Below are 27,876 nucleotides of genomic sequence, written 5' to 3' on the forward strand. Positions count from 1 at the left end.
TTTCAAGAATATCTGATAAAGGAAAAGGCCCTGAAAAAGTAGCCATGGTGCTAACTTGAAGAGCAAATTGACAATATGTTTCAAAACTTTAAATATACTTACTCTTTGATCCAAAATACTACTTTTAGGAATTCTATCATGCAGATTTCCACAACTGCAAAAGTTCAAAATAATAATTTCCTGGGTATATAAGCAGTACAATTTTCCATAATGAAATGGATATAAACACAAAAGTAAAAAAAATTAAAAACAATAGAAATGTCCACAAATGAATACTACACAGCCATTGAAAAGAATAAAAGGAAGGTGCAAAAAAGTATGCATATAAATCCATTTGTGTAAATAAGGAAAATGCAATTAATAGATATAAATAGATTGTATATATATTTATGTTTACATATACAATTAGCCTGGTGTTTATATGTATACATATAGATTTTTTATGTACATATACGTATATTTTTCTGCATTCATTTGCACGTGTGTTTCTCATGCAACTGCTTAGGAGGCAGATTTTTTAAATTAAAATAAATTATTAATTGTCTAATTAGGTGTTGTGCTTGGTAAAAAGTATATCCATGAGTATAAGCTATGGAGACTAGGGAACATATCAAGGTTTTGCAGCTTTAAGTTCAAAAGCTCCAATTAAATGTTTTCTTTTCAATAACTTCCAAAATAAGCCACATAGTGGCAGTAATGACCATGTCTTGAACCAGAATCTGAATTTTTCACAGTGGACCTATAAAGCCTGGTCAGTCTTTTTTGCAAAATGGAGTAAAATGAGAGAGAACAAAGAGAAGATACAGAGATAATTTGGAAAAGGTGATTGTTTTCCAGAGATAATTTGGAAAAGGTGATTGTTTTCAACAACCTTAAATAACAAAGATCCAAGGAATAATGGAAATACCTCTACGTGTGCTTCATTATTAATTGTGTATTGCAAAGTATCCACGGAAAAAGTCAGATGAATAGACATGTTTACTAAAGTGCAATGATATCCTGAATATCTGTGTGACTTCTAAGTTCTATAAAAGACATATGAAGGTTTGTTATTTTTTTTTATCTAATTAATTGGTTTACAAGAAAAACTTGGGTGCCTAGAAGGCCCATCTACAAAAACAAGTGAGATGCTCTGGGCAAATCCATGACAAACTGAAGAAAGCAAGTATGTTCAGCAACTGCAGAGAGCTGTGATATGGTTTGGCTGTATCTCCACCCAAATCGCATCTTGAATTGTAGCTCCCATAACTCCCACGTATTGTGGGAGGGACCTGGTGGGAGATAATTGAATCATAGGGGCAGCTTCCTCCATACTGTTCTCATGGTAGTGAATAAGTCTCATGAGATCTGATGGTTTTATAAGGGAAACCCATTTCACTTGGTTCTCTCTTCTCTCTTGTCTGCTGCCATGTAAGACGTGCCTTTTGCCTTCCACCATGATTATGAGGCCTCCCCAGCCATATGAAACTGTGAGTCCATTAAATCTCTTTTTCTTCATAAATCACGCAGTCTCGGTTATGTCTTTATCAGCAGTGTGAAAACAGACTAATACAGGCTGCCAGGGGACAATATCAGCCAACTATTTCTGGAGCATGCAGACCTTCTAGAGAAACTGCCAAATCATTAAAAAATCAGTAATTCCCTCCCTCTCTCCCTCCCTCCCTCCCTTCTTCCCTTCCTCCCTTCCTTCCTTGTCAAAAAACCCAATTCATCTTTTGTACCATTAGTTCATAGTCTCGCTTGGGATCTGAGAGATAGAGGGCCTTGTCCAAAATTCTGGATAACACTCATAAATAGAATCAACCTCTTAACCTGTTTATTGATAGTGTTCATGACAGATATTTCCTAAATCTGTTATTTCAAATGTTTGACTTATTGTGATATTAAACAGTTGTTTTTATTTGTATTGTTTTGGTCCATTAATATAAATATGTTTCCAAAATTTATTATTCTAGAACTTTTTTTTTTTCTCTGACAGTATTTTGTTTTAGTGACTACACTGTACCTGAAATTCAAGTTTAAATTGCTGGTATTCCTATCCAGAGGTTGCTTGAAACTTGTGGAAGCATGATAAAAAGTCTAATAATTTGACTAACTTCCAAATGATATTTCATACATTTTGGCTGAAAATGAATTCAGGTAGCTTCTGGTTTCAGTTTTGACAAGCTAAGAGTTTGGAAGTCACTATTCCTATCCTAGCAATAGAAAAATAAATGAACAAACTGCATATCTCTTCTTGCGTTCATTGGATAATTGAGATTGCAGGGCACACTACCACCTTAAATCTGGAGAAACAGGTGAATACAGAGAATAATGGCTAAGACCAGCTTTTCTGCAACTGAGTCTGCTGGAACCATAAATTGTTAGGAAGGTTTAAGAAATAATTTGGACGGGTGGCTGGAATCTGTATGGGCACTAGAACGAGAGTTGGGGTCTGTAGTCTTAGGTAGAATGTCCATACTTCCATGAGTTTGACCTCCAGGAACCACACTAGGTTCTCACAGCAAAGAACCTCAACAGCAACAAATATCATCTACTGTCTCTGCCAGTGGAAGGCGAAAAGTAACCATTTTGAAATGCACACAGAGCATTCTCAATAACCACTGCCTACTCTCGTAGTAAAAAGATTTTACCAGAGTCTTATCTCACTAGAAAGAAGGGCATTTCCCCAATTCCAGCTCTCTGTAACCTTTCCGTCTCACATAAAAGAGGACAAAAAGTGAAGAAACACTTGTGAAGGTCACAAGTGTTTAGCAGACAAAGGCAAAAGTACCGCCCAAGTGCACCACCTAGACGTTCAAGTTGAACCAGTGCAAAGGTATGGTGTAACCATTGTGAGAATTCTGTATGTGTATTCTGTAACTGAAAAAAAAAGTAAATGAATAATGGACAGTGGGAAGGAGACTTTTTGCTGTTGGAGTGGAAATTTATAAATAAGCAAGGGGAGAAGTGTAGAATTATTGATGTAGTTATGGATTAGAGTTGGGGGTAGATATCAATGTAGACACATGTTTAGCAGAATATAGACACAGATGCTTACGCAGAAAAATTTACAGATATATGTTAGTCTATATACAACCTTTAATATATAAATATATATTAAATATATATAATATATTATTTAAATAATATAATTTAATGTATATTATTTAAATAAATCTTAAGTAGGCACATTTACTATATTATTTAATATAATTATATATAATATATAATAAGATTATATATTATATATATATAAAATCTTTGATCTGTCTGTTGAGAAGGCCAAGCAAAGACATCCCAGTAGCAATGGTAACATACACACCTAGCTTCCAAATCCCGGTCTCCAGCAACATTCTGCAAAGAAAGAAACTAGCTATTTCCATGGAGAAATGGCTGATTCTAGAACTCAGGCAGAAAATGTACAATATAAGGAAGGAGTGTCTTGTAGTGCTCAACAACAACAACAAAAAACCTGAAAACCTACAGTGAATTGATGGATAATGTCAAAATGACATGAGCCAGCTGAAAGACCTATCAATGGCCAAAGCCAGAAAAAATTGATGACCACGTAACGTAGTATTTAACTACTTGGATTATAAATCAAACTCTAAGATAGTATCCATGAGTTTATTTATACTGATTTAAATATATGATGGAATAAATAAGTAAATGGGAGAGAAGAGACAAACGCTTTGTTATAGAATCCCAAATAACTTATGTAGATACTTGACCATAAGGAAAGAAGATCGTAACTCCCCACTCCTTAAACGTGGGCTATGCATAGTCACTTCCTTCCAAAGAGTATTCTACGCAAAAGCAGAGAGAAGAAAAGGGTAACCTTACAGTGGAGAAGCTTGGCAAATATTACCTCAGACAGATGATAAGGTAAACATCAATAATAATACATCATATTGTAGTGTGTATCCTTGATACGACATAATAAAAATAGCACTTTTAAAATTTCTACAGAAAACCAGTTACCCCCACATAATCATAAGAAAATAATCAAATTCCAATAGAGGGGCATCCTACAAAATTCTTTACCAGTACTAATCAAAACTGTCAAGGTCATCATAAAAAGAAAAAATCGACAAACTGTCACAGGTAAGGGGAACCTAAGGAGACATGGCCATTAGATGTAATGTGGTACCTAGGATTGTAACAGAGGGAGCAATTGAGTAAACACTCATAAAATCAGAATAAACTAGAGAAATTGTGAGAATGTTAACATATGGGATGTTACGGATAATAATGCATTCTTATTAGTTTATTAATTTCAAAATTGTGCCCTACTAATGTACAAGGTTAATAATAGGGACAACTGAATACAGAGTATAGAGACTTGCTGTGGTATCCGCTAAACTTTCCTGTAAATTGAAAGCTATCCTAAAATATCAGATCTACTTAAGAAAATAAAAAATAGAAAATAAGATAAATGATTTAAAAAGTACACATCAAAATAAACAAAAAGAATTTAGAGACTAAAGGCAGAATTCAGTCTTCCTTTAATTGCCTGAGTAGCTCAGCTGTAGGCCCTCAAGGTGCATACTCCACTCAGCAAAACAGTTCACCTATACCAACCTTCCTGGAAAGTTAGCTTGACTGACCACAATCATAGCTTTTGGACATTTTATGCTCTGTGCTAATATACACACACACACACACACACACACACACACCCCTATATACATATATAATATATTATATATCATATATTTATATAATACACATATGTAATAATATACATTATATATAATATATATTTTATGCTATATATAATGTATTATATGTAATATATATAATACTAACCTGATTGGTTCCATCCAAATGTATGCAGTTCTATCTCTGAGACAAGATAAGGTCTGGACAAATTTACTCTCAAGATTGTATCTTCAGTGAAATTTAAGTGCTTGGGTTAGTTGCCTGTCTGGACCTCCCTATTAGCATCCTCTACAATGTTACAATGCATATATATATGTGTGTATATATATATGCATATATACGTATACATATATACATATATGTGTGTGTGTATATATATATGTATTTTGAGACACAGTCTCACTGTGTTGTCCAGGCTGGAATGCAATGTCTTGATCTCGGCTCACTGCAACCTCAGCCTCCTGGATTCAAGCAATTCTCGTGTCTCAGCCTCCTGAGTAACTGGTATTACAGGCGCCCACAGCCATGCCTGGCTAATTTTTGGATTTTTAGTAGAGTCAAGGTTTCACCATGTTGGGTAGGCTGGTCTCAAACTCTTGACCTCGAGTGATCCATCTGCCTTGGCCTTCCAAAGTGCTGGGATTGTAGGTGTGAGCCACAGTGCCCAGCCCAAAAATATTTACTTTGGTTCCATCCAAATGTATGCAGTTCTATCTCTGAGACAAGCTGAGGTCTGGACAAATTTATTCTTAAGATTGTATCTTCAGTGAAATGTAAGTGCTCAGGTTAACTGCCTGTCTGGACCTCCCTATTAGCATCCTCTACAATGTTACAAAGACTGGTAGTTGATTCTATGTTATTTCCTTGACACAGATCCTGACTTTATTGTGTGCACGTGGTGAAGAGCTCATTTGGTATAATATAAAAAAGATCGTGTTAGAGGTGAATAAGGAGATGCCCCAGTTCATTCACTGGTGCTCTCAGCATGAGCCCAAGTGGTTTTTTTTTTTTTTTTTTTAAACTCCTTTATAGGCCCTGGTTAATATTGTTATTTCCTGGGGAAACATTCGTTCAACTGGCTCCCCTGAAAGTGCCGACTAGTGCAAATGCTCCCAGGTGCTGAAGGCATCTCCTCTCGCCCGCCCACCTGCTTTGCTCCTAGCACATTGTAGGGGGTGCACCAAAATCAATAGGCCGGTCACATGAAGCAGGCGCATGTTGGCAGTAGAATAACAGCGTTGTTTACAGGTCTGCCACCTGCACACAGCAGGAGTCAGAAGGTTAAATGAAAGTAGGGTCAGTTTTGAGCAGCAATGTTGACAGAGCTGATAATCACTTGGTCTGGAATCCTAGGCGATAAAGGCAGGAGGAGGAGATTTTTAGGCAGTTTTAAATGCCTTTCTCTCTGCATTGCTTGGCTCAAATATGTCTGTGACAAAATCTTCTTTAGTGTCACTCTGACTTATGAGCCGGAGTACAGGGAAATTGATAGTTACAATGTTTTCAAGAGTGATTTCATTGGGATTTCTAATGCAGGTAATTCAAAACAACTTGACTGCTGTTGAGAATTTTTGCATGGACACCACAGCAGCGAGAACTTTAACAATTGCAATCTCCACACATTTCCTTTAAAGCAAAATAATGCCGGGCGCGGTGGCTCACGCCTGTAATCCCAGCACTTTGGGAGGCCGAGGCGGGTGGATCACAAGGTCAGGAGATCGAGACCATGGTGAAACCCCGTCTCTACTAAAAAATAGAAAAAAATTAGCCGGGCGCAGTGGCGGGCGCCTGTAGTCCCAGCTACTCGGGAGGCTGAGGCAGGAGAATGGCGTGAACCCGGGAGGCGGAGCTTGCAGTGAGCCGAGATCGCGCCACTGCACTCCAGCCTGGGCGACAGAGCGAGACTCCGTCTCAAAAAAAAAAAGCAAAATAATATGAGAAGAGACCCTCTCCAGACAGTAGGCCCAGCACAATACCCCTTTCCCCCTCCTCCCCAGCAAGTTACCACTTCACCAGGGGGATTCTTCATGTGCTACTGCACCTTTTTAGAGAGCTCTCAGCTATTCTTGTTCTGATATTAATTCCCCAACCGGCCTACTATAAGCTCTGATAGCACCGTTGTCTATTTCCAGTAGGCCTTGGCATAGATGAGAGCCCACATCTGTGAGATTATTTGATTTATATCGATCACTCGCAGTAATCAGTAAACTTCTGGAAAGAAGTGGCTTTCTCATGTTTGGTCCTCATCACATGCCTGTTCCTTAATAGGTATTGTCTGGTACTTAGTAGGCTATTTAGTCTACATTTAAATAGACAAATGGATGCATGAATCTATATTCAATCAATAAGTTATACTTTGATATTTAAAACAAGAAATCAGAAGTAATTTTTAAAGTTATTTAAAATTAACTTTAATTAATGTTACAACAAAATTACCTCTTCTGACCTACTGCCTGCAAACAATTCCATGATTTTCAATTCACTCTCAAAACTCTAAGAAAAATAGCTCAGAGCAGTGTGAGCTATATGAGGTATGCAAAATTTATCAGGCCCAGAGAGACAGAGTGTGGGAGTGTAGTCAGTCACTCCCACCAAACCCAGGGGTGATTGTTTAAAGACATTTTGTTCCTAACTGCCTCATCACTTATTTCCATGTTTTCGGAATTTGTGATGAAAAGAACCATGGATAGCCAATGAATAGCTTATGCTATTTTAATGCAAATTCTTGATAAACAATTTGGGAACTGCCTCTTCATTTCCTGTAAAAACCCACTTGTAACTGCTTCTGATGGGAGCATGTATTTAGGGTACCTTAAATCTATGCTCTCAGGTTGCAGCCCTCAAAACTGACCAAAATAAATGCTCTACTTATATTAAGTTTGCCTCAGTTTTTGTTTTCTTTGTTTGTTTTCTTTTAGGCCAACAACTCAATTCACATGTGACATCTTTTAGGTAGATTTGAGATTCCCCTAGTCAAATTCAGAAGTCGTTTTCCATTATCTGATGGTACTTTGATTTAATATATCTATATAATAAAAATATTATATGCTTGCACATTTTTCTCTCCACTAACCTTTGAGCATCCTGAGGTGAGGAATCACTTCTGTTTGTATTCAAAGGTATCCCTGCAGTACCCAACACAGAGAAGTGTGGGCTTTACCAGAGTTCAATAAACATTACTGGATAAATAAGGGCCTTTTCACCGATTTTTAAGGCTCTGTTAGGCACTAAACCCTTTTTTTTTTTTTTTTTTTTGAGACTGTTAGGCACTAAACTCTTTTTTTTTTTTTTTTTTTTTTTTTTCTGGAGACTGAGTCTTACTCTGTTACCCAGGCTGGAGTGCAGTGGCATGGTCTCGGCTCACTGCAACCTCTGCCTCCTGGGTTCAAGCAATTCTTCCGCCTCAACCTTCCGAGTAACTGGAATTACAGGCAACCACCACCACACCTGGCTAATTTTTGTATTTTTAGTAGAGATGGGATTTCACTATGTTGGCCAGGGTGGTCTTGAACTTCCGACCTCAGGTGATCCACCCGCTTTGGCCTCCCAAAGTGCTGGGATTACAGTCGTGAGTCACTGCGCCTGGCCTAGGCATTAAATTCTTATTATTCCTCTTTGGCATGCAAGTATTATCTTCCAGTTCTTTCTCATTTAATGTTACCTCCCCCATAAACCTATCTTTCTTAAAATGGTTACTGATGAAAAAAAAAAAAGGTGTGAAGGGTGTATAATTTTCTTCTTTCATTTTTCAATTGTGAATGTTTTCTTTTGATTTCAAGAGAGAAGAACGGATTTTCTCTTTTGATGACTTTTTTTTCTGATTCCTAAACCAGGCGGAGAAGTTTCACTCCTCTGCCGTGAAGGTTCTAGAGGTTATAATTCTATCCTTAGCTCCTTCTTACTTGAGACACAGCAAAGGAGGTGAGTTCATCTTTACTCACAGATGCTTTATTTGTTTTTTTAAAAAATGGTAGGGACTAGATGCTTCTCAGGGAGGGTAATCTACTCCAGTTCTGCAGCGTCGGAGTCAAGTGTTTCCAGAGTATCGTGTTGCTTCACTTGACAAGGTGTTTTGCATCTTGTTAGATGACTATAAAGTGAAACCCATTTCCATGAATGTTTAATGAACTTAAGGGAATGCCGGAGCCAGACAATTCATTTGTTAAACACTGCAATTTGCAAAGAATTTCAAGTAGTTAACATGAGCTTCAAGATAAAACAAAGACAGATTTGTCTGATATGGTAAGCAAGTAGAAAATTTTCTCTTCCAAGGATGAAATATGCCTGAATAACCTGTCACCCTCTGTGTAGTGGAAATAAACGCCTGCAGTGGGAAGCTTGGTGATGGAACTTGGTGTTCAGAATTTCCCAGTGGTCCCATTTGAAACTTGAGCACGGACTGTGAACTTCGTTACCACTTTTGACATTTTGGGAAGGATAATCTTCTGTTGAGGGAGGTTATTGTGCATTGAAGGATGTTCATTAGCGCCAATGACCGCTACCCACTAGATGCCTGTAACGTTCTTCTCCCAGCGTGTAATAGACAAAGTGTTTTCAGACTTTGCCAAATGTCAAGGGATGGTGGGCAAATTGTCTTCTGTTGAGAACCACTGAGTTATAAGGATGTTGGTTTGTCTTTCAGCTACTTACTAGCTATCTGACAGACATAACTTTCTCAAGCTCCAAACCCCATTTCTATTTTCTGCACATTTGTGGGTATACATTAGTTGTTGTTAGGACTAAATGAGACAATGCATTTGTATTAATTTGTTTCTTTAACAAAAACTGATAGGGATTTTTATGGGTGTTGTGTTGAATTGAAACCACATTGGGTTATATAATCATTTAACAATATTAATTTTTCCAATCCATCAATATGGGTTGTATCTCTATTTATATATGTTTTTAATCATTTTGATCAAAGTTTGTAGATTTCAAGGTACAAACTTCTCACGTTTTTACGTTTATACCTAAGCATTTCTTACTTTAAGTTCTCTAGCAAATGGAAGTGTTTTCTTAATTTTCTTTTAAAATTGTTTATTTTTAATGTATGGAAATTCAACTAATTTTTGGTGCTGATATTGTATTCTGCAAATCCACTGAATGTGTTTATTAATTCCAGCAGTATTTTGGTTGACTCTTTGGATTTTCTACACAGAAGATCATGTCATCTATAAACAAATATAATTTCACTTCTTTATTTCTCAAAAAAAAAAAAAAAAAAAAAAAAAAAAAAGGCCGGGCGCAGTGGCTCACGCCTGTAATCCCAGCACTTTGGGAGGCCGAGGCGGGTGGATCACAAGGTCAGCAGATCGAGACCATCCTGGCTAACTCGGTGAAACCCCGTCTTTACTAAAAATACAAAAAAAATTAGCCAGGCATGGTGGTGGGCGCCTGTAGTCTCAGCTACTCGGGAGGCTGAGGCAGGAGAATGGCGCAAACCCGGGAGGCGGAGCTTGCAGTGAGCCGAGATCGCGCCACTGCACTCCAGCCTGGGCGACAGAGTGAGACTCCGTCTCAAAAAAGAAAAAAAAAAAAAATGCCCAGCCACTTCTGTGCAAATTGAAGTTCAGTTCAACTATTCCACTATTCCACTAATATATTGCTGATTAGAATCTATCCTCATCACTTTAACTTGTGTCTGGCTTTGTTTATCTTCGAGATAACCAGTTGCTAAGGAATGAAACCCTCCATCACTGTGGTTGTTTTACAGTGGTGGGATTATATCCATTAGAAATCAATAGCAAAACCATTCGCTATGTTTCTGAAGTGAGCAATTCCTGCACATTGCCATGAATAAAAGTTTAACAAAACTTGGCTGGGAAGAGATTCTGATTTATGAATTCCGCGTTAAACCATTTGAGTACATCTGTTATGGATATCATAATAGTGACTTTTTGGGTAATGATTTCTTAGAATCACCAGTGATGTATAAATTTTCAGTGATTTAAGCATTTGGAGGGGTGTGAATGTGTCCGGGATGATTGCCTATTATACTCAAATGCTAGGTTTATGCAGTGCCCTTTGTTCTTTTGTTTTATGCCTCAGATTCTGAAAGTGCGATGCTGTGTGGGGTCAAAGAATTGCTACCCTAAGAAGAATATATCTCTATGTATTACACAGTATTCTCTTGTCTTTAATTTAGTGTTTCACAATATAGCTCAGTAATGATTAAAACTGCCTTACAAAAAGTGTAAGAGGCAAAGAGTTTGCATTTAACTTCAAGTTCTGGTATCTCTGTAAGGCCTGGAATTAGAAGGATTGATTCTGAAATTCTACTTCTCATCTTTGATTCTTCTCACACCCTTAACTCAGAGTTCTCTGAACATAACATGCATTTTTGGGATTCTATGGCTTTATTCTTCCTGTATGTTCTGGTGTCTAGCTCTTAGCCCTTTGACTCTCTATAAAACTTTTCATGTCCTTCCAAACCAAGTCCGAGCCTGACTCTGTTGTGAGGCAGCCCCTAAGTCTACCCCCATCCACCTCCCACTGGCTTCCTCTTGTCCAACCTCTGCTGCAAGAACTATCTCACACCTCACTTCTTCTGATTCTGGGGTTTTCTGTGTTTCTTCCTACACAGAACTTCCCTTATGGCAAGCGACATTGTATCCTTGGTGTCACATACAACTTCTGGCACAAACTAAGGATTCGACAAGTGTTCACGGGACAAACAACTGAAGCTCTTATTTTTACCAGAGATTAGTTTGTATTACAGATTGTAATCAAGAGCTGAAATTTAACTTGTCTTTTATTCGATGCATACATACATGCATGTGTGCATACCTCCCAGCCCAGAATTGTAAGACGATTTAAGCAAAATCCTATAAAGCTCTGAAAAATATATACAAATCTGATCCCAGGCTCCCAACATCTCTGGACTGGAAGCACTGAGGTAGGCTGCAGGAGGAGGTGTGTAGACATGTCACTTACATTTTGTAGCTGGACATGGCTCTTCACCAAGTTCTCTGACTTTGCCATTGTGCTGGATGCTTTGAGACTGTAGCTTTTACCATTTTGTGGCACTTTCAGCTGCTCTTGGATTTGTTTAGCTTGTTTCCTGCGGGCATAAATAAACATGTGTACAAATATTTGCATGAATTTATTCAACTCCTACTTTCAGGGCTTCATTCACTCCCAATGTCTGTATTTGTTATTTGCTAAAGTTAAATAAACTCAGCTAACAAAGAGAACCCTTCTCTCATTTCCAACCCCACCAAGAAATGCTTCCAGTTTAGCGATAGCCTGATATCATCCATATTCTCTAGGAATTCACATTCAATGGCACCCCAAAAGCAGACAAACATTTAGTGCATTGCCCTGGCCCTCATAGATGCAAGGAGTCTCTAACCCTGAGTTTAACTGCAAAGAACTGGAAATACTATGGGAAAGTGACTAGAGGAAAACAATTAAGACTTGGGCTTAGCAGGTACATATGACATATTTGTAGAGTTGCATTTATATTTGTACAATTCAAATATGTTTAGCTTAATTGCACGACTTGACTATATACTATAACGTGTATATTTTCTTTCTTTTACAATTTAGAAATAGCTCATTTATTGTTACCAAGAGCCCAAATATTAAAAATAGTTAACTCTTAAAGATCTAGTAGTTATACAGTAATGTGTCACACGTGGTTTTAAGTGCTTTACATGTATCATTTCACATATTTTTCATGATAATTCTATGGGATGAGGCCATAATGCTATACCCATTCAGTAGATGACAACTGAAGCACAGAGAAGTTAAGCCATTTGTTTGAAGTCACATAGTCAGTGAGCGGCAGAGATTGGATCTCAGTCCAGCCAACCTGCCTGCATAGTTTACACTCTTCAACAACCACTCAGAACCGCCAAGCCATGTGTTCATGGTCCCACTGTTTCTGAGTGAAATGGCTGAAACTGCTCTAGGGTTCTCGACTTCAAGTAAAGTGCTCCTGTGTGCACCTGTGGAATGACTGTTGTCTGGGTCACTCAGTGCCTATACCAGAAGGATGGGACAAACCACTGCCTTAGCAGCAGCTCTGTCCCAGAAGCTTCACAGAAATCATCTATCAGCATAGACTTGGTACCCATTAAACACACCACACACACACACACACACACACACACACACACACACACACACGTGTACCTCTTTGCAGTGTTGACCTAAATAACAAACATGAAGACTCTGTAAAAGAAAATATCTATGTGGAAATAAATGTTGCAATGGGAATACACACGATATAGGAAACTAGCTTTTATTACTAGGAAGACAGGAAACATGAGGTACACAAGTGATCTGAGATAATTATCCCTGGCTACAAGGATCAATAGAAAGGATGGTGCCAGTCCAAGGGTGGACAGGCAGTTGCTGCGCAGGTGTCCTTGCAGAAGTATTTTCATGTGTGTCTAAGGCTGCAATTGTCTTCATGCAAAGCTGTGGTTTTTGCAGAGTCTTTTGTGATGTTCTTGTAATCAGGCATTTGCCCATTGGACTGCTCCCTTCATGGCCTTCTCTGGCTCTATTTTTCAGGGTTATTAACACAAATGACTCCATTTTGATTCTGACAACTTTCCCAATAGAATCATGCCGTTGGATTTTGCCTGTCCTCCAAGGTCTCTGACAAAGATACAGCCATCAGTGGAGTATATGGCCAGTCTTGGCAATGAACTTCTCCAGTCAGGTAGCACCCTATAAAGCATGGCTTCTTGTATCATAGGGACTGGGATTTTGAATCCCACTCTGCCACCCACTAGTTTTGCTACCTTAATAATTTCCTAAACTTGTTGAGCCTCTGTTTCGTCCTCTTTAAATTAAGTTCATAAAAGCTATCTTCCACGGACACTGTGGTGGCTACATGTGGGGGCACAAACAAAGTGTTCATCTCTTTCCCAATATCATCAAGCAAGCTCAGTCTTGTGGGCAGAAGCTGCAGAAGAATCAGAACACTGACCCAAAGATAAAAGATTACACCAGTTGTGTCTTCCCAAGCAATTCACCAGCACTTGCTACAAGCTTTGGAGGCTTTGAGCTTCATTACCCATTTTGAATTTATAATATCAATGTGATGTAGCTCTGTTTTGTAAGATATTTCTTTTTATCTTTCCAGTTATTTGGGAGACTTTTATCTCTAGCACTCTTAGTTGCTTTAATCCTGTTGCAATAATCTATTTGCTTCCTAACTGCTAATCTATGGCTTATTGTTAAAAATAAATCTATCATATAGGCATTTTAAGGAGCATGTTACAGCCACAAGATTTTATCAGGGATTCATTCACACACAAAAAAGTGGAAATCAGGAGGTTCTAGTTGGGTAAATCATCCTGAAAAAGTAAGAGTGCACGTCGCAGAGCAAGGATTCCATTACTCTCATGGGATTAAATCAGAAACACTTAATGACTTTTTCAATAATCTAATTCAGAGCCCTGGAAGTACAAACTTGTAAAGGAATTTTCTTTATACAATATCCAACATCAGACTGCGTTTCCTAAATCCTTTTATAATTTGCCTACCTTTAGTCTTTTTTCACTCAAGTCCTGACTCAGTAATATTCCAAGATAAGGGGTCCTTCCATTCTGAGCCTGCCTCTGCCAATCTACCATCCCTCCTGTCTCACAAGCACACGCTTTTTTGCTCTTTCCTCTTTCCCCCAGCAAATGGGAACAGAGTAAACAATCAGCAGCTGATTGCAATACCATTAGCTCTCTCATGAGAGGCATTGCTCTGGGGAAGACATGATGCATGCATTATACATGGGAATACTACCAGCCCAAGAGTGTCAGTGTGGAAACTTTACAGTCCATTGAGTTTCAAGTTTCTTTAGTGCAATGCATTAGAAAGAAATAAGATGTAAGTTGCAGAATAGTAGACACCATGAATCCATTGTTAGGCATTATTTGTCTTGTTGCAGATTGGGCTCCTGGGAAGGCAGACCCTGGGATAAAGACAGCATAGAGGACTTTTGTTAGGGAGAGCTCTGGGTATCAACACCTGTGTAAGCAAAGGGAAGAAATGGAAGCAGAATTGGGCTGGGGAGAAGTTGGAATGTGATGCAATCGCAGAGAAAACCTCAGCAAACCCTACAGGGAGGTCTGAAGCTGGCATGGTCTTGCCCCTGAAATTGGGGAAAACGTCTAGGTCTTCAGGGCCTCATATTGATGCATCATTGGAGATAAACAATCCCAGAATGGAATATGAGACTGAGAAAGGTGACTCTTCATGGGTGTTTGCTGGTAAACCTGGGGACTAAATCCTCCATATCTGAAGAAGATCGGAGCACTGCATCAGAGCGTCTGCTGTTAAGAGGCTTTTCTTGGGATCTGCAATCTCTTATTTCAGGGGTTTGATACCTATAGTCAGGGGCAGGTTGTAACCATGTCTACATTTTACTGATAACACCAGTTTCTTCTTTATCCTCCTCTTTTTTCCCATTTGTGATATTACCTCTCTCAGATTCTGCCTCCTGAAACATCTCCACTCCTATTTCATTGTAGTTTCAGAGTTGAATCATGTTTTGTATTTCCAAGCTCTACTAAGAACTCTGATACTCATCCCCATCATTCTTAACTACGTAAGTTGAAAGTAAAGAGAAAACTTTGAATAATTTATAGTCGTTGAGTGAGCCACATTGGCCAGACCTGAAAGGCTCAATTAGTAGTTCCATTAACTATGTATAGGAATATATGAGCTTATTGGGAGTGAAGAGAATTTCTTTCACTGTTTTTTAGAGTTACTAGGGGTTCAGTTAACTCCATCAAAAAATTCTCTAAATTCAAGATGTTTCTTACTTATTCCTCATCATGTCACCTACCTTCCATCTTTCCTCAGATATACAATTTGCTGCAATATTCATTCTAATGAAGTCATGCCATGCCAAAGGTGACAAGGGAATGGAAAAAGAATCATAAATGAAAGATCTAAGTGATTATCTGAAGTAGAAGATAAATGATCAAGAGAGCTTTGGTGTAAGTCTCAACTCCCTCTGGGCAGAAACTGTACATCCCAGTATATCAAATGGAGGTTCAGGTGAATTTATTTTAATATCAACTATAGAGAGGCCTTAGAATCCTGGAAGACTGGGGCTTCTAAGCTACAGTAAAAAAAGTATATACATATAAACTACTTTCCTTTATGAGTGAAAGTAAGGGAAGGTCAAGGTAGAATCTGGATATTCTGTTCTCCCCAAGGTTTTGGGAAAGGAATTAGAAATCCACGAATTCACACACATACACACACACACACACACACACACAACGAGTGCCAGGGTTTTATGAAAATTGATATTGCTTTTAGCAATATAAATTAGGTGCTTGGTAAGATTGTGGCATTTCTCTCAAGCAAAGAAAATTAAAGGGAGATCAAGCCTAAAAATGATACTAGAAGAAGAAATGTACCCTAAGTCTCTAATGAGGAACATATAGCTCATCCAATTCCAGCTGGAAAATACTTCCAGTTGTATCACTTTATTATTTTTACCTTTAGTTATTAGTTGATTCATTTTTTAAATAAAACTGTGTCCCAGGCTGGTAGACAGAAAGACAACAATGCCCCGCTTGGTTGTCCAGCTTCGGTGCAGTCCTCTGAGCCTACCCTAATGAATCTGATGTTGAACACTGTTTTCATTAAACGCTTTGACCCCTCACTGAGCCCCAGGAGGAGATGTTGATTTCCAAGCCCATTTGCAGCCCAGAGTGAGACACTGACAGCCCCAAAGATGGAAGTCCCCTGGTAATCCAGCTGTTTGCTCTCATAATTACCATGGTCTGTCTTTCATTTAAATGTGGTACAACTCCACATTATACTGTGATTAATAAGTGATTAACTGCTTCTTCATTGTAATTTGGTTAGTGTTAAGTACGGAATTTCTTTTTTGTACAAAGTTCTAGCAGGGAGACCCTTCTAATTACTGCCCTGCTGAGTGTGATTACCACTCTCGTGCTCCAGGGGAGGCTGCTAACTTTATAGCTACCCAGCCTCCAAGTCCTGGTGTGGAAAACCATGGGTGTTAACAACAGCAAGGCTCCATTGGCTAGTTACTCTTTTAAACACTTTGTTATGCCCTTTACATTGTGATTGCATTTTTTTTTTTTTTTTTTTTTTTTTTTTTTGATACTGAATCTTACTCTGTTGCCCAGGTTGGAGTGCAGTGGTGCAATTGTGGCTCACTGAAACCTCCACCTCCCAGGTTCAAGTCATTCTCGTGCCTCAGTCCCCTGAGTAGCTGGGATTACAGGTGCCCGCCACCATGCCTGGCTAATTTTTGTATTTTAGCAGACATGGAATTTCACCATGTTGGCCAGGCTGGTCTCAAACTCCTGACCTCAAGTGATCCTCCCGCCTCATCTTCCCAAAGTGCTGGGATTACAGGCATGAGCCATTGCACCAGACCATGGTTGCATTTAATCCTTAACAAAATTCTAAAAGGTAGATATTATATTTGTTCATATTTTACCACAAAAGGAATCAACGCTAAGAGACATAATATAATTTGCCTAATCAAATATAACAATGACAGCTTGAAGATTTGAATCCAAGTCTGATTCACTAGTGTACAACCCTGACCATTATGCCAGATGGCAACCTTACAGAACATAAAGTGCTATGGGCTGTACAAAAGAGGGTAACTCTTAACCCACTCTGCACAGCTCTACCATCTAGCAAAAGGACTATGTGAAACAATACGGCATAGAGGTTTAGAGCATATGATTTAACCTAGAACTGCTAAGATTAAAGAACCTACCTGTAATTTTCTTCTTTATGACTTTGAAAAATAAATATTTTAAAATAGATTCTGGCATTATTTGAAAAATGCAGTAATAATGCACAACTTTTGTTTGTGGTGGTGTTTGGATTGTTGTGGTGTTTGGAAGCTAATACATAAAAAGCACAGTGTGCCTGGCAAAGAGTAAGTGCTCAGAAATTGATAGTTACAACTGTCACAGCCAAGAGTTGCCTAGGAGAATTAACAGCTAATATCATATGGTAAGGATGGCGCCCTGTCATTAACAAAAGGACCTTAGGTAAAATACTAAGGAAATCCGAAAATACAGACTTTAGTTAGTAATACAATATCAATATTGTTCCATTAATTCTGACAAAGTTACCATGCAAATGTAAGGCATTAATAATAGAGGAACTTTGGTTTAAGTATACGGAAACTCTCTGTACTATTTTGGCAACGGTTCTAAATATCTAAAAACATTCTGAAATAGTTTATGAGAAAAATAATGATTACTAATTCTGAATTGATGCTTGAGTTTATGTTATTTTAAAAAATCATAATCAGTTCTCTTTGAGAATCAACACAGAAAACATGCAGACAGGTATCACAAACTATACCTGGAAATTAATCCCGTATTAGAAGACCGAATGGATAAAAACTTATAGGTCCACTCAGAAAAACAATTACATATTGGCTTGAATTTCAGACAAGCTATAGGAATAAAATCTGCCAAATTCTTAAGGCTCAAAAAACCATGAGGCTAATGTTTTTATCTGCATTTCTTATTTTAAGTGCAGATTATATCCTTTTAATAAATAAACTACCTCTACCAGAGTTCATTTGGAAAAATACACACACACACACACACACACACACACACAGAGAGATATGTTTATATCTACTCTCTTTTTTTTTTTTCTTTTGAGATGGAGTCTCCCTCTGTCCCCCAGGCTGGAGTGCAGCGGCGTGATCTGGGCTCACTGCAAATTCCGCCTCGTAAGTTCAGGCAATTCTCCCGTCTCAGCCTCCCGAGAAGCTGGGAGTACAGTCGCACACCACCACGGCCAACTAATTTTTGTATTTTTCATAGAGATGCGATTTCACCATATTGGTCAGGCTGGTCTCGAACTCCTGACCTCAGGTGATGCACCTGCCTTGGCCTCTCAACGTGCTGGGATTACAGGCTGAGCCACCACACCTGGCCTATATCTATTTCTAGTCAAACATAAACACCTTCATCTGAAGAAGGTCTAATTTCTCAGCAAGATAACTTTAGGGCATATTCAACATATGCTTATCAATTGGTAAACTGAAGTATATTTTTTAGTATTTATGTTCCATATTTGCCTAAAATCTGTATGAAAAATTGAATTGTTTTTTTTCATAAATAGATAGATAATGGTTGATAATGTGTAGGTTCAAAGCAGTGGCCCCTCTCTTCAGAAGAGTTAGCCCTTAGTGACAGGCAGACACCAAGCCTTTAATACCGGCAAGTGGTTAATCAGTGCAAAGAACATAGAATGTTCGTGATCACTGAGAGGAATGATCATTATGTGCACCAAAGATAAACCGCGCACACATGTGTGCACACACACATCACATACACGCATGCACATGCCTGTACACACTCACCGCAATTTACAAAAAGGTCCTAAGTCACTTGCAGATTGTTGCTAGACCCATTTCCACAGGTTCCCTCTGTGTGGCGCACAGACCGAGAACTTAAAGTAACAGAAAGTGCTTTCTCGAAAAGTAAACTTTAAATACTTGAGAGAAATGGTCTTACTTGCTTTTGAAGTAGAACGCTGCACAGAACATGCCCACGATGACAATTCCAAAGATGATACATGAAATTGACAGCACCTGCCTTTGATAAACTTCTTCACTCTCTGTGAATTTGAAAAACAAAATTAGAATGGATGCTAGGAGGGCACATCAGCAACAATCTTCATCCATGTACTTCTGAGCTGGTAGGAATCTGTCAAAGCCAACTTTTTTGTTTCTGTCATAAACAGGGAATAAAACGAGGAAATTATTATGATTCAATTTATTTGCAAAGTTCTATAGGATAACTGGGTGCTATTTTTTTTTAATCTGCATAGCTACATCAGAACTCATACTCATATATTGCGATTACAAATTTATTATCCACAGACATTCTATGACTTTAGGATTTACTGGGGACATACGTTTGTGAAATGGTGGTAGGGCCCAAATTAATCAGCTAGAGAAACAAACTCAGGTGCTTCTGAGCTTTCCTGGGCCAGTGATGCCTTCCAATTTACCTTCCGTGGTGCTGATGCCCCTGTGTTTTCTGATTCTGATTTAGTCCTTGACTGTCAGCCTCCCATTCATGCTACTATCACTATGATTGACATCACTCATGAAGAAAAAATCAATAGGCATGTAAGTATTTTATTCACGCAGTCTCTGTCCTTCTCAATACCATGATTTGGCACAGAACTCAGTCTCTATTACCAAGGTCATACCTTGTAGCTTATCACAAAAAAGACAATAATTCAAAAACAAACATTTCACTCTGTAGCCACTACCATTTATACTCCTAGGTCCTTTCCTAACCTGTATCTACCTAAACAATTCTTCCATCTCATCAAGACTTTGTATCCATAGAACCCAGTAGTTTCTCTGTTAATTATCCTCCTCTTGTCTTCATCTTTCTATTGACACAGGACAGTGACCATGGTCCATGACTACAGTCATTTACTCTCTTGCTAATACTCTTATTTACTTTATCCCTTTCATCTTCCCTTCTACCTATTTGGCAAAATAAATGTACACAAATCCAAGAAACTGCCTTCTCCATACCTCTACTATGGGCAGCTCAGAACTGGGGGAGAAAACTGTACCACTGGGCAAGTGGACACCAATAAAGAACAGCATCACAGAGTTTAAGTAGTCATCTGATGGTCTCTAGCAATCTCATCAGCCTGCCTTCCTGTTTTCCTAATGATCATCTATATCATCTCCACACTACTCACACACCTGGCACACCTTTCCCTCTCTCACTCTCAGACCTTCTATCAGGTCATAAGAAAGAAAAAGCCAATTTAGAGGAAATTTCCCACTTTTTAACACATATATATTCTAAAAATATACAAAATTAATTGCCTCCATATACATTCTCTCTCTCTCGGTCATTAACATAGAACAATAGTTTTCAAATTACAATGCATTGGAGTCACCGTGGAGCCTATTAAAAAACAGACTGCACCTACTTCTTTCCCCAGAGTTACTGATTTAGTAGATCTGGAGTGAGTACAAAATACTGGCATTTTTAAAAAGTTCCCAGGTGATTCTGATGCTATTGGTCAGAGAAACATACTTTGAGAACTTTTGAGCAGACTAAGAGTTCTCAGAACATGAATCATCTACATAAAAATCACCTGGGGAGATATGTTTTTCTTTGTTAATACCAATTATGGTTTCCTTCTTTCTAAATCAGGATTTTTTTTTTTTTTTTTTTTGGATGTAGAGTCTTGCTCTGTCATCCAGGCTGGAGTGCAGTGGCGTGATCCCAGCTTACTGCAACCTCTTCCTCCTGGGTTCAAGTGATCCTCCTGCTTCAGCCTCCCAAGTAGCTAGGACTGTAGGCACGTGCCGCCATGCTCGGCTAATTTTTGTATTTTTAGTAGAGATGGGTTTCACTATGTTGGCCAGACTGGTCTCGAAGTCCTGACCTCAGTTGATCCACCTGCCTTGGCCTCCCAAAGTGCTGGGATTACAGGCGTGAGCCAGTATGCCCAGTCAGGATCTCTATTTAAGTAAAATTTTCAGGTATTTCTCATGCATACTAAAATTAGAACATTATTCAATTATAGCAAGCACTATTTTTTAAATAAAATAATAATTCCTTTGGTGTTCATTTTTTCCTATCAGAGGCTTCTCATCACTGAAAATTACAGAAAAACAATAGATTCAAATTCATTTTATGATGCCAGTATTATCATGATTTCAAAAAAGATAAAGACCTAACAAAAAATTACAGATAAATTACCCTCATTGCCACAGATGCAAAAAGTCTTAATAAATTTTAGGAAATAAAATATAACCATATATAAAAAGTATAGTGCATCATAAGTAAGGTTTATACACAAAAATGCAAGGTTGGTTTAATATTTTAAAATTAATCAATATGATTCACCATTTTTACATCTAAGCAGATAATCTAAGAACTAGATTAGAGGCAAAAACGTAGCAAAACTTAATATTCATTCTTGATTAAAACTCTCAAAACCTAGAAATAGAAGGCACTTCCTCAACCTAATAAAGAGTAGCTATAAAAAAAAACCGATATCTAACTGTGAAAGACTGAATGTTTTTTCCCTAAGATCAGGAATAAAGCAAGAATATCCACTCTCATACCTTCCAGTCAACACTGTGCCAGAGGTTTAGTTAATGTAACAAGAAAAAATAGGAATAAAAATCATTCGGCTGGGGAAGTAGAAGAAAAGTCATCTTTGTTTGCAAAAAACATGACAATTTATACAGAAGAACTGATGGAATCTACAAAAGAGCTAGTATAACTATCAGATAAACTTAGGAAAATTTCAGGATACAAGGTTAGAGGAGAGAGATACAAAAATAAATGCACATCATTTTATGGCAACAAAGAAAATTTGAAACAAAAATGTCATTTACAATAGCATCAAGGCATATAAAATACATAGAGATCAATTTAACAAAAGGCACACAAGTCTTGTACATTGAAAAGCTTAAAAGAAGATCTAAATAAATAGATATAACATGTTTATGGATTAGAAGGCTTGATATTATTAAGATGTCAATTCTCCCCAAGATGATAGACAGATTGATTGCAATGCTATTAAGATCTCAGGAAACATTTTTGTTTTTGTTGTTCTTGTCATAGAAATTGACAAGCCAATTCTAAATGTTTTATGGAAATACAAAAGATCTACAGTAGCCAAAACAATGTTCCTGTAGTCAAGAGAACAAAGTTGTGGAATCACATGACTTTATTCTAAGATTTCTTATAAAACTTATAGTAATCAAAGCAGTATGGTATTGGCCTAATTACAGACAAATAAATAATTGCAACAGATAAAACAGTTCAGAAATATAATATTTGGCACTTATGTGGCCAATTGGTTTTGACAAAGATGCCAACATAATTCATTGGTGAAATAATATTTTCAAAAAATGACATTGCATCAATAGTATATATAGCCATATCCACAAAAATGAACCTGGATCCCAATCTCATACTCTATACATATATACACTCAAAAAGGATAATAGATGTAAATGTAAATTTTAAACTACAAAATTAGAAGAAAACATACGAAAAAATCTTAGTGCCATGGATTTGGCAAAGATTTCTTAACTAAAATATGAAAGCTACAAACTAAAAAATATTTCAAAATCAAAATGGACTTTATCAATCAACATTAACATTTGCTCTTCAAAGACACCATTATGAAAATCAAAAGGCAAGATACAGTCTGAAAAATTGCGCCGGGCACGGTGGCTCACGCCTGTAATCCCAGCACTTTGGGAGGCCGAGGCGGGCAGATCACAAGGTCAGGAGATCGAGACCACAGTGAAACCCCGTCTCTACTAAAAATACAAAAAACTAGCCGGGCGAGGTGGTGGGCGCCTGTAGTCCCAGCTACTCAGGAGGCTGAGGCAGGAGAATGGCGTGAACCCGGGAGGCGGAGCTTGCAGTGAGCCGAGATCCCGCCACTGCACTCCAGCCTGGGCGGCAGAGCGAGACTCCGTCTCAAAAAAAAAAAAAAAAAGAAAGAAAAATTGCAAAATATATATTCAATAAAGGACTTGTATCTTTAATTTGTAAGAATGACTTCTCAATAATAAGATAAACAAACCAATTTAAATATGAGCAAAACGAGGTTGAACAGACACTTCCCCAAAGATATCTGGATGACAAATAAGTACCTAAAAAGATACCCAACATTGTTCATTATTATGAAATTGCAATTTAAATTATAATGAGATATATGGCACCCCCACTAGAATAGGTGAAATTAAAGATTCACCATACCAAATGTGAAAAGGATGTGAGCAACTAGAACTCTCATGTATTTCTGATGGAAAGGTAAAATTATATAGCCATTTCCAATAATAGCTTCACAGAAAGTTAAAAATATACCTACCTTATGATCTAGCCATTCCATTACCCACAACTATTGGGAGTTCAATTTCATTAGGTACCCAAATGTTCATAGAAACTTTATTTTTAATAGCCCCCAAACTGGAAATAACCCAAGGATCCATCAATAGGTAAATGGATAATCAAATTTTTATATTTCTATATAATGAAATAGTACTCAGCAGTAAAAAGAAATGAACTATTGATATAAACTACAATATGGGAGAATATCAGAATAAATATGCTGAATGCAATAAATCAGACAACAAACAGGGTACATGTTGTATAATTTCACTTATTCAAAATTCTAGACAATGGAAACTATAATAACATAAAACATGTATGTAGATACCTGGGGTCAGGAGTAGGGATTGATAGGGGAGATTACAAATTAATGTGGGGAAATTTTTGGGTGTTATAGACATGTTACTTGTCTCAATTACAGTAGTTGTTTCACTGGTGAATACTTATGTCAAAAATGTATCTAGTGATACATTATAAACAGGTGGTTTATCTTATGTCAACTACAGCTGCAAAAATATTAATCCTAGGGTATAAAAGAATATACAAAGAATATGTAGAATATGCAGAATATAAAATAATACATAGCTTTTTATCTTTCAGTCTTCTTTTATGATTATACTCCCATAAACCATTCTCCATGTAGCAGGCTATATAAACCTTTTAATATACAAATTAAATCATATATACACATGTATATGAGTGAATATGTGTGTGTCTTCTATTTTTAGTGTGTTATTGGGTTCCTATTTGACTTCTAATACCTAAAACTCTTCGTATGGTCTGAAAGACCTGCCTGATAGATACTGCTCACCCATATCAACCACTGTCCTTTTTTTCTGTTATGTCTACCATTTCAGTCCTCAGAGTCTTGAAACATGCTGTTTGCTTTATTCTTCCGCTGGCTTTTTTTTTGTTTTGTTTTTTTGTTTGTTTGTTCATTTTTTTATTTTTATTATTATTATTTTTTTTTGAGATGGAGTCTCGCTCTGCCGCCCAGGCTGGAGTGCAGTGGCCGGATCTCAGCTCACTGCAAGCTCCGCCTCCCGGGTTTACGCCATTCTCCTGCCTTAGCCTCCCGAGTAGCTGGGACTACAGGGGCCGCCACCATGCCCAGCTAGTTTTTTGTATTTTTTTAGTAGAGACGGGGTTTCACCGTGTTAGCCAGGATGGTCTCGATCTCCTGACCTCGTGATCCACCTGTCTCGGCCTCCCAAAGTGCTGGGATTACAGGCTTGAGCCACCGCGCTGGGCTGTTTGTTTGTTTTTGAGACAAAGTCCTGCTCTGTCACCAGGCTGGAGTGTAGTGGTATGGTCTCGGCTCACTGCAACATCTCCGCCTTGGGTTCAAGTGATTTTCCTGCCTCAGCCTCCCGAGTAGCTGGGATTCTAGGTGCATACCACCATGCCCAGCTAATTTTTGTATTTTTAGTAGAGACGGGGTCTCACTACCTTGGCCAGGCTGGTCTCGATCTCCTGACCTTGTGATCTGCCTTGGCCTCCCAAAGTGCTGGGATTACAGGTGTGAGCCAATGCCCCAGGACTTCTGTTTGTTTTTTAAATGCCCACTCTTGCTTTTTTTAATCTCAAATTAAATGTCGCTAGTTCAAAAAGGCTTGCACTGTAAGCTCCACTGGTTCAGGGGACCATATTCTTCATTAATTTATTCATTTGGCTCATCACTGTCTCCTCAGCACCTAGTGCAGCACTTCTCACATCACTGACACCTCAGACTTGTTACTTGAATTAACAAATGCATATTTCTGTCTTTATAGAATTGTTCATGTTACATCAGTTCTCACCCCAGAGTGTTCTTAAGGCTTAGAATCTGTCCGTGTTCATATCAAGTCCTCCTAGGCTTAAACACATCCTCCTTTCCTGAGTTGACCATCTGCTCCTGACCCCACCCACTGCTAAACTCTACACTCAGCTTCTCCATTTGGAGCTGCTATGATTTGAATATATTCCTCAAAGTTCCTGTGTTGGAAAGTTAATAGTCATTGTAACAGTACCAAGAAGTGAGGCCTTTGTGAGGTCATTAGGCAATGAGGACTCCACTCAGGAAGGGATTAATGCTGTTATCATGAGAGTAGACGAGTTATCACAGGAGTGGGTTAGTTATCACAAGAGTGGGCTCCTGATAAGAGGATGAATTCAGCTCAATTTCCTCTCTGTCTCCTGAGCTCACTTGCCTTCCCCCTTCTGCCATAGAACTGCCTTCACCAGATGCTGGTGCTATGCTTTTGGACTTCCCAGCCTCTAGAAACATGAACCAAATAAATTTCTTTTTAAAAATAAATTACCCCTTTTGTGGTATTCTGTTATAGGCTAAAACAGGGGCTTTTTCATCCAACCTTGGCCTCTTCACTGTGATTCTGCACTCACAAAGTCCTTTTCACAGCACAGAGTGCCATAAGGAAAATGGTGAAAGCACTTGTCCCCTGACCTCAGAGCATGAGCAGCATGATCAACTGATACGTAGGTATTCTGATTGTTTATCTCTGTGTTGGATTTGTGTGCTGTTCCAACCAACATACTCTATGCTGACACTGGTATGATGCCTGGTTTTATATTCTAGACTAGCTTCACTTGGTGCTATTGGCAATTCAAAGACAGAAAAGCAAGCTGAGGGGTGGTTCATGTACACAAAATTCTTCATACTGTGACTTTCTGGGGTGCTCCCAAAATGCTGCAGAAGCTTCCAGGGCCAGCTGAAATTAGTCCATGGGGACTTGTGTTGTTTCTCTACCAGTAAAGTTACTTGCAGTACTTTATCATTAATAAGCAAATGGAACCCTGATGAAACAAATCTGTATCAAAACCTACATGTACAGAGCCCACATTATAGGACCTATTTTCCTTTATTTCTTCCATTTTCTGAGACCATGCACTATATCCTCTCTTAAGATATGATTGCATGTTTTCTAGTACTTTTTCCTGTGGAATTATGTTGGGAACCAATGTTTTCAAACATTTTATCTCTTATTAGGGTTTATTTTTGTTTTTAATGCATTTATTTGGGCTGGCATAATAGAAAACAGAAAGTAAACGTAAAAAAATCACATTATCTACATTTCTTGGTAAGTCGAGAGGGGAAATCATGTGCCCCTGCAGGCTTGGGCTGACATTTTAAAGGTGGAAAGATTCAAATGAAAGGGATAAAAAATGTATTGTTAAGACCTGTTTAGGCATACCATCATCTTAAAAAATGTCATCCTTTCCACCCCCACATTTGCAACTTCATTAAATTTTCCAATTGAACTTGGAAGCAAATAAATAGTTATGCCAACTCTAAAGAATTCCATTTTACTTAATTGTCAGTTCATGACTGAAATGGAATAAGCATGACTTGCATATAATAATCTATCTACCCTGCTTCTGCAAATAAAATGAATTATGAAAATTATGGAGACTAATATCCAATGAAACAAACAAAAATATAAGACTGTACCTACAAAAATGAATGATTTCCACATAACTTGTATGCAGTATGTGTTTTGTTTTGTTTTGTTTTTTACTTGAAGCTAGTCGAATGTAGCCTGCGGACATGCAAAAATAAAAAAGCAATTCTGAGTTTAAATCAAGAGTGAAATTAAAACTCAAAGACTACAAGTGAATTTATAGACCCAGGTGTAGCTACAATGATGGTATATTATCAGTGCATTTGATTCATAGGGTATTATGCAAGAACCAGCATAAATCAAAGGGCTGAGAGTCTGGTAATTTTGGATTTGACTTTAATTTTCGTCACTTTTAAAATGAGTGACTGCAAGTATGTTACTTTACCTTTATAAACTTCAATTTTCTCAGCTAAATAAAGGCAATGATATCACTTATGTTTATAATGAGAATGATATCAAATAACTTTTCTTAAGCATATAGCACATTGTAAGTAATTCAAATAAATTATAGTTTTTCGTCCTTCTATATTTTAAATGTATTCCTTCTGTGTGATGGCTAATTTTAGGTGTCAACTTGACTGGAATATGGAATACCTAGAGACCGAATAAAGCATTATTTTGGGGTATATCTGTGTGGGTGTTTTCAAAGGACATTTAGCATGTGCATATAAGTGGACTACATGGGGAAAATCTGACTTTATTATGGGCAGGCACCATCCCATCTTCTGGGATCCTGAAGAGAATAAACTGAGAGAAAATGCAAATATGTTTTTCTCTTTGTTGAACCTGAGATATACTCCTCCTTTCCTGTCCTTGGACAAAAAATTCCAGGTTCCCTGGCCTTTGGACCCTATAACTTAAATCAGTGACCCTAGATTCTCAAGCCTTTGGTCTCAGACAGAATCACATCATTGGCTTCCCTGGTTCTGAGGCCTTTGAACTTGGATTGAGCC

General features: G+C 37.9%; 1 protein-coding gene across 16 annotated transcripts in view; it reads right to left on the bottom strand.

Annotated features, from left to right (window-relative positions):
* NRG3 (neuregulin 3) overlaps positions 1-27,876 on the bottom strand; it is a 1,130,076-nt gene that overhangs the window by 17,113 nt on the left and 1,085,087 nt on the right. For all 16 annotated transcript variants that reach the window (XM_038010331.2, XM_007962758.3, XM_038010332.2 and 13 more), the window contains 2 exons: positions 19,140-19,242; positions 11,578-11,704 (listed from right to left, as the gene is read on the bottom strand). In XM_038010331.2, coding sequence (XP_037866259.2) covers positions 11,578-11,704; positions 19,140-19,242 — 230 coding nt within the window. The remainder of the gene's footprint in view (positions 1-11,577; positions 11,705-19,139; positions 19,243-27,876) is intronic.

Source organism: Chlorocebus sabaeus, chromosome 9, assembly GCF_047675955.1.
Source record: "Chlorocebus sabaeus isolate Y175 chromosome 9, mChlSab1.0.hap1, whole genome shotgun sequence".
In the NCBI taxonomy this organism is placed as follows: Eukaryota; Metazoa; Chordata; class Mammalia; order Primates; family Cercopithecidae; genus Chlorocebus; species Chlorocebus sabaeus.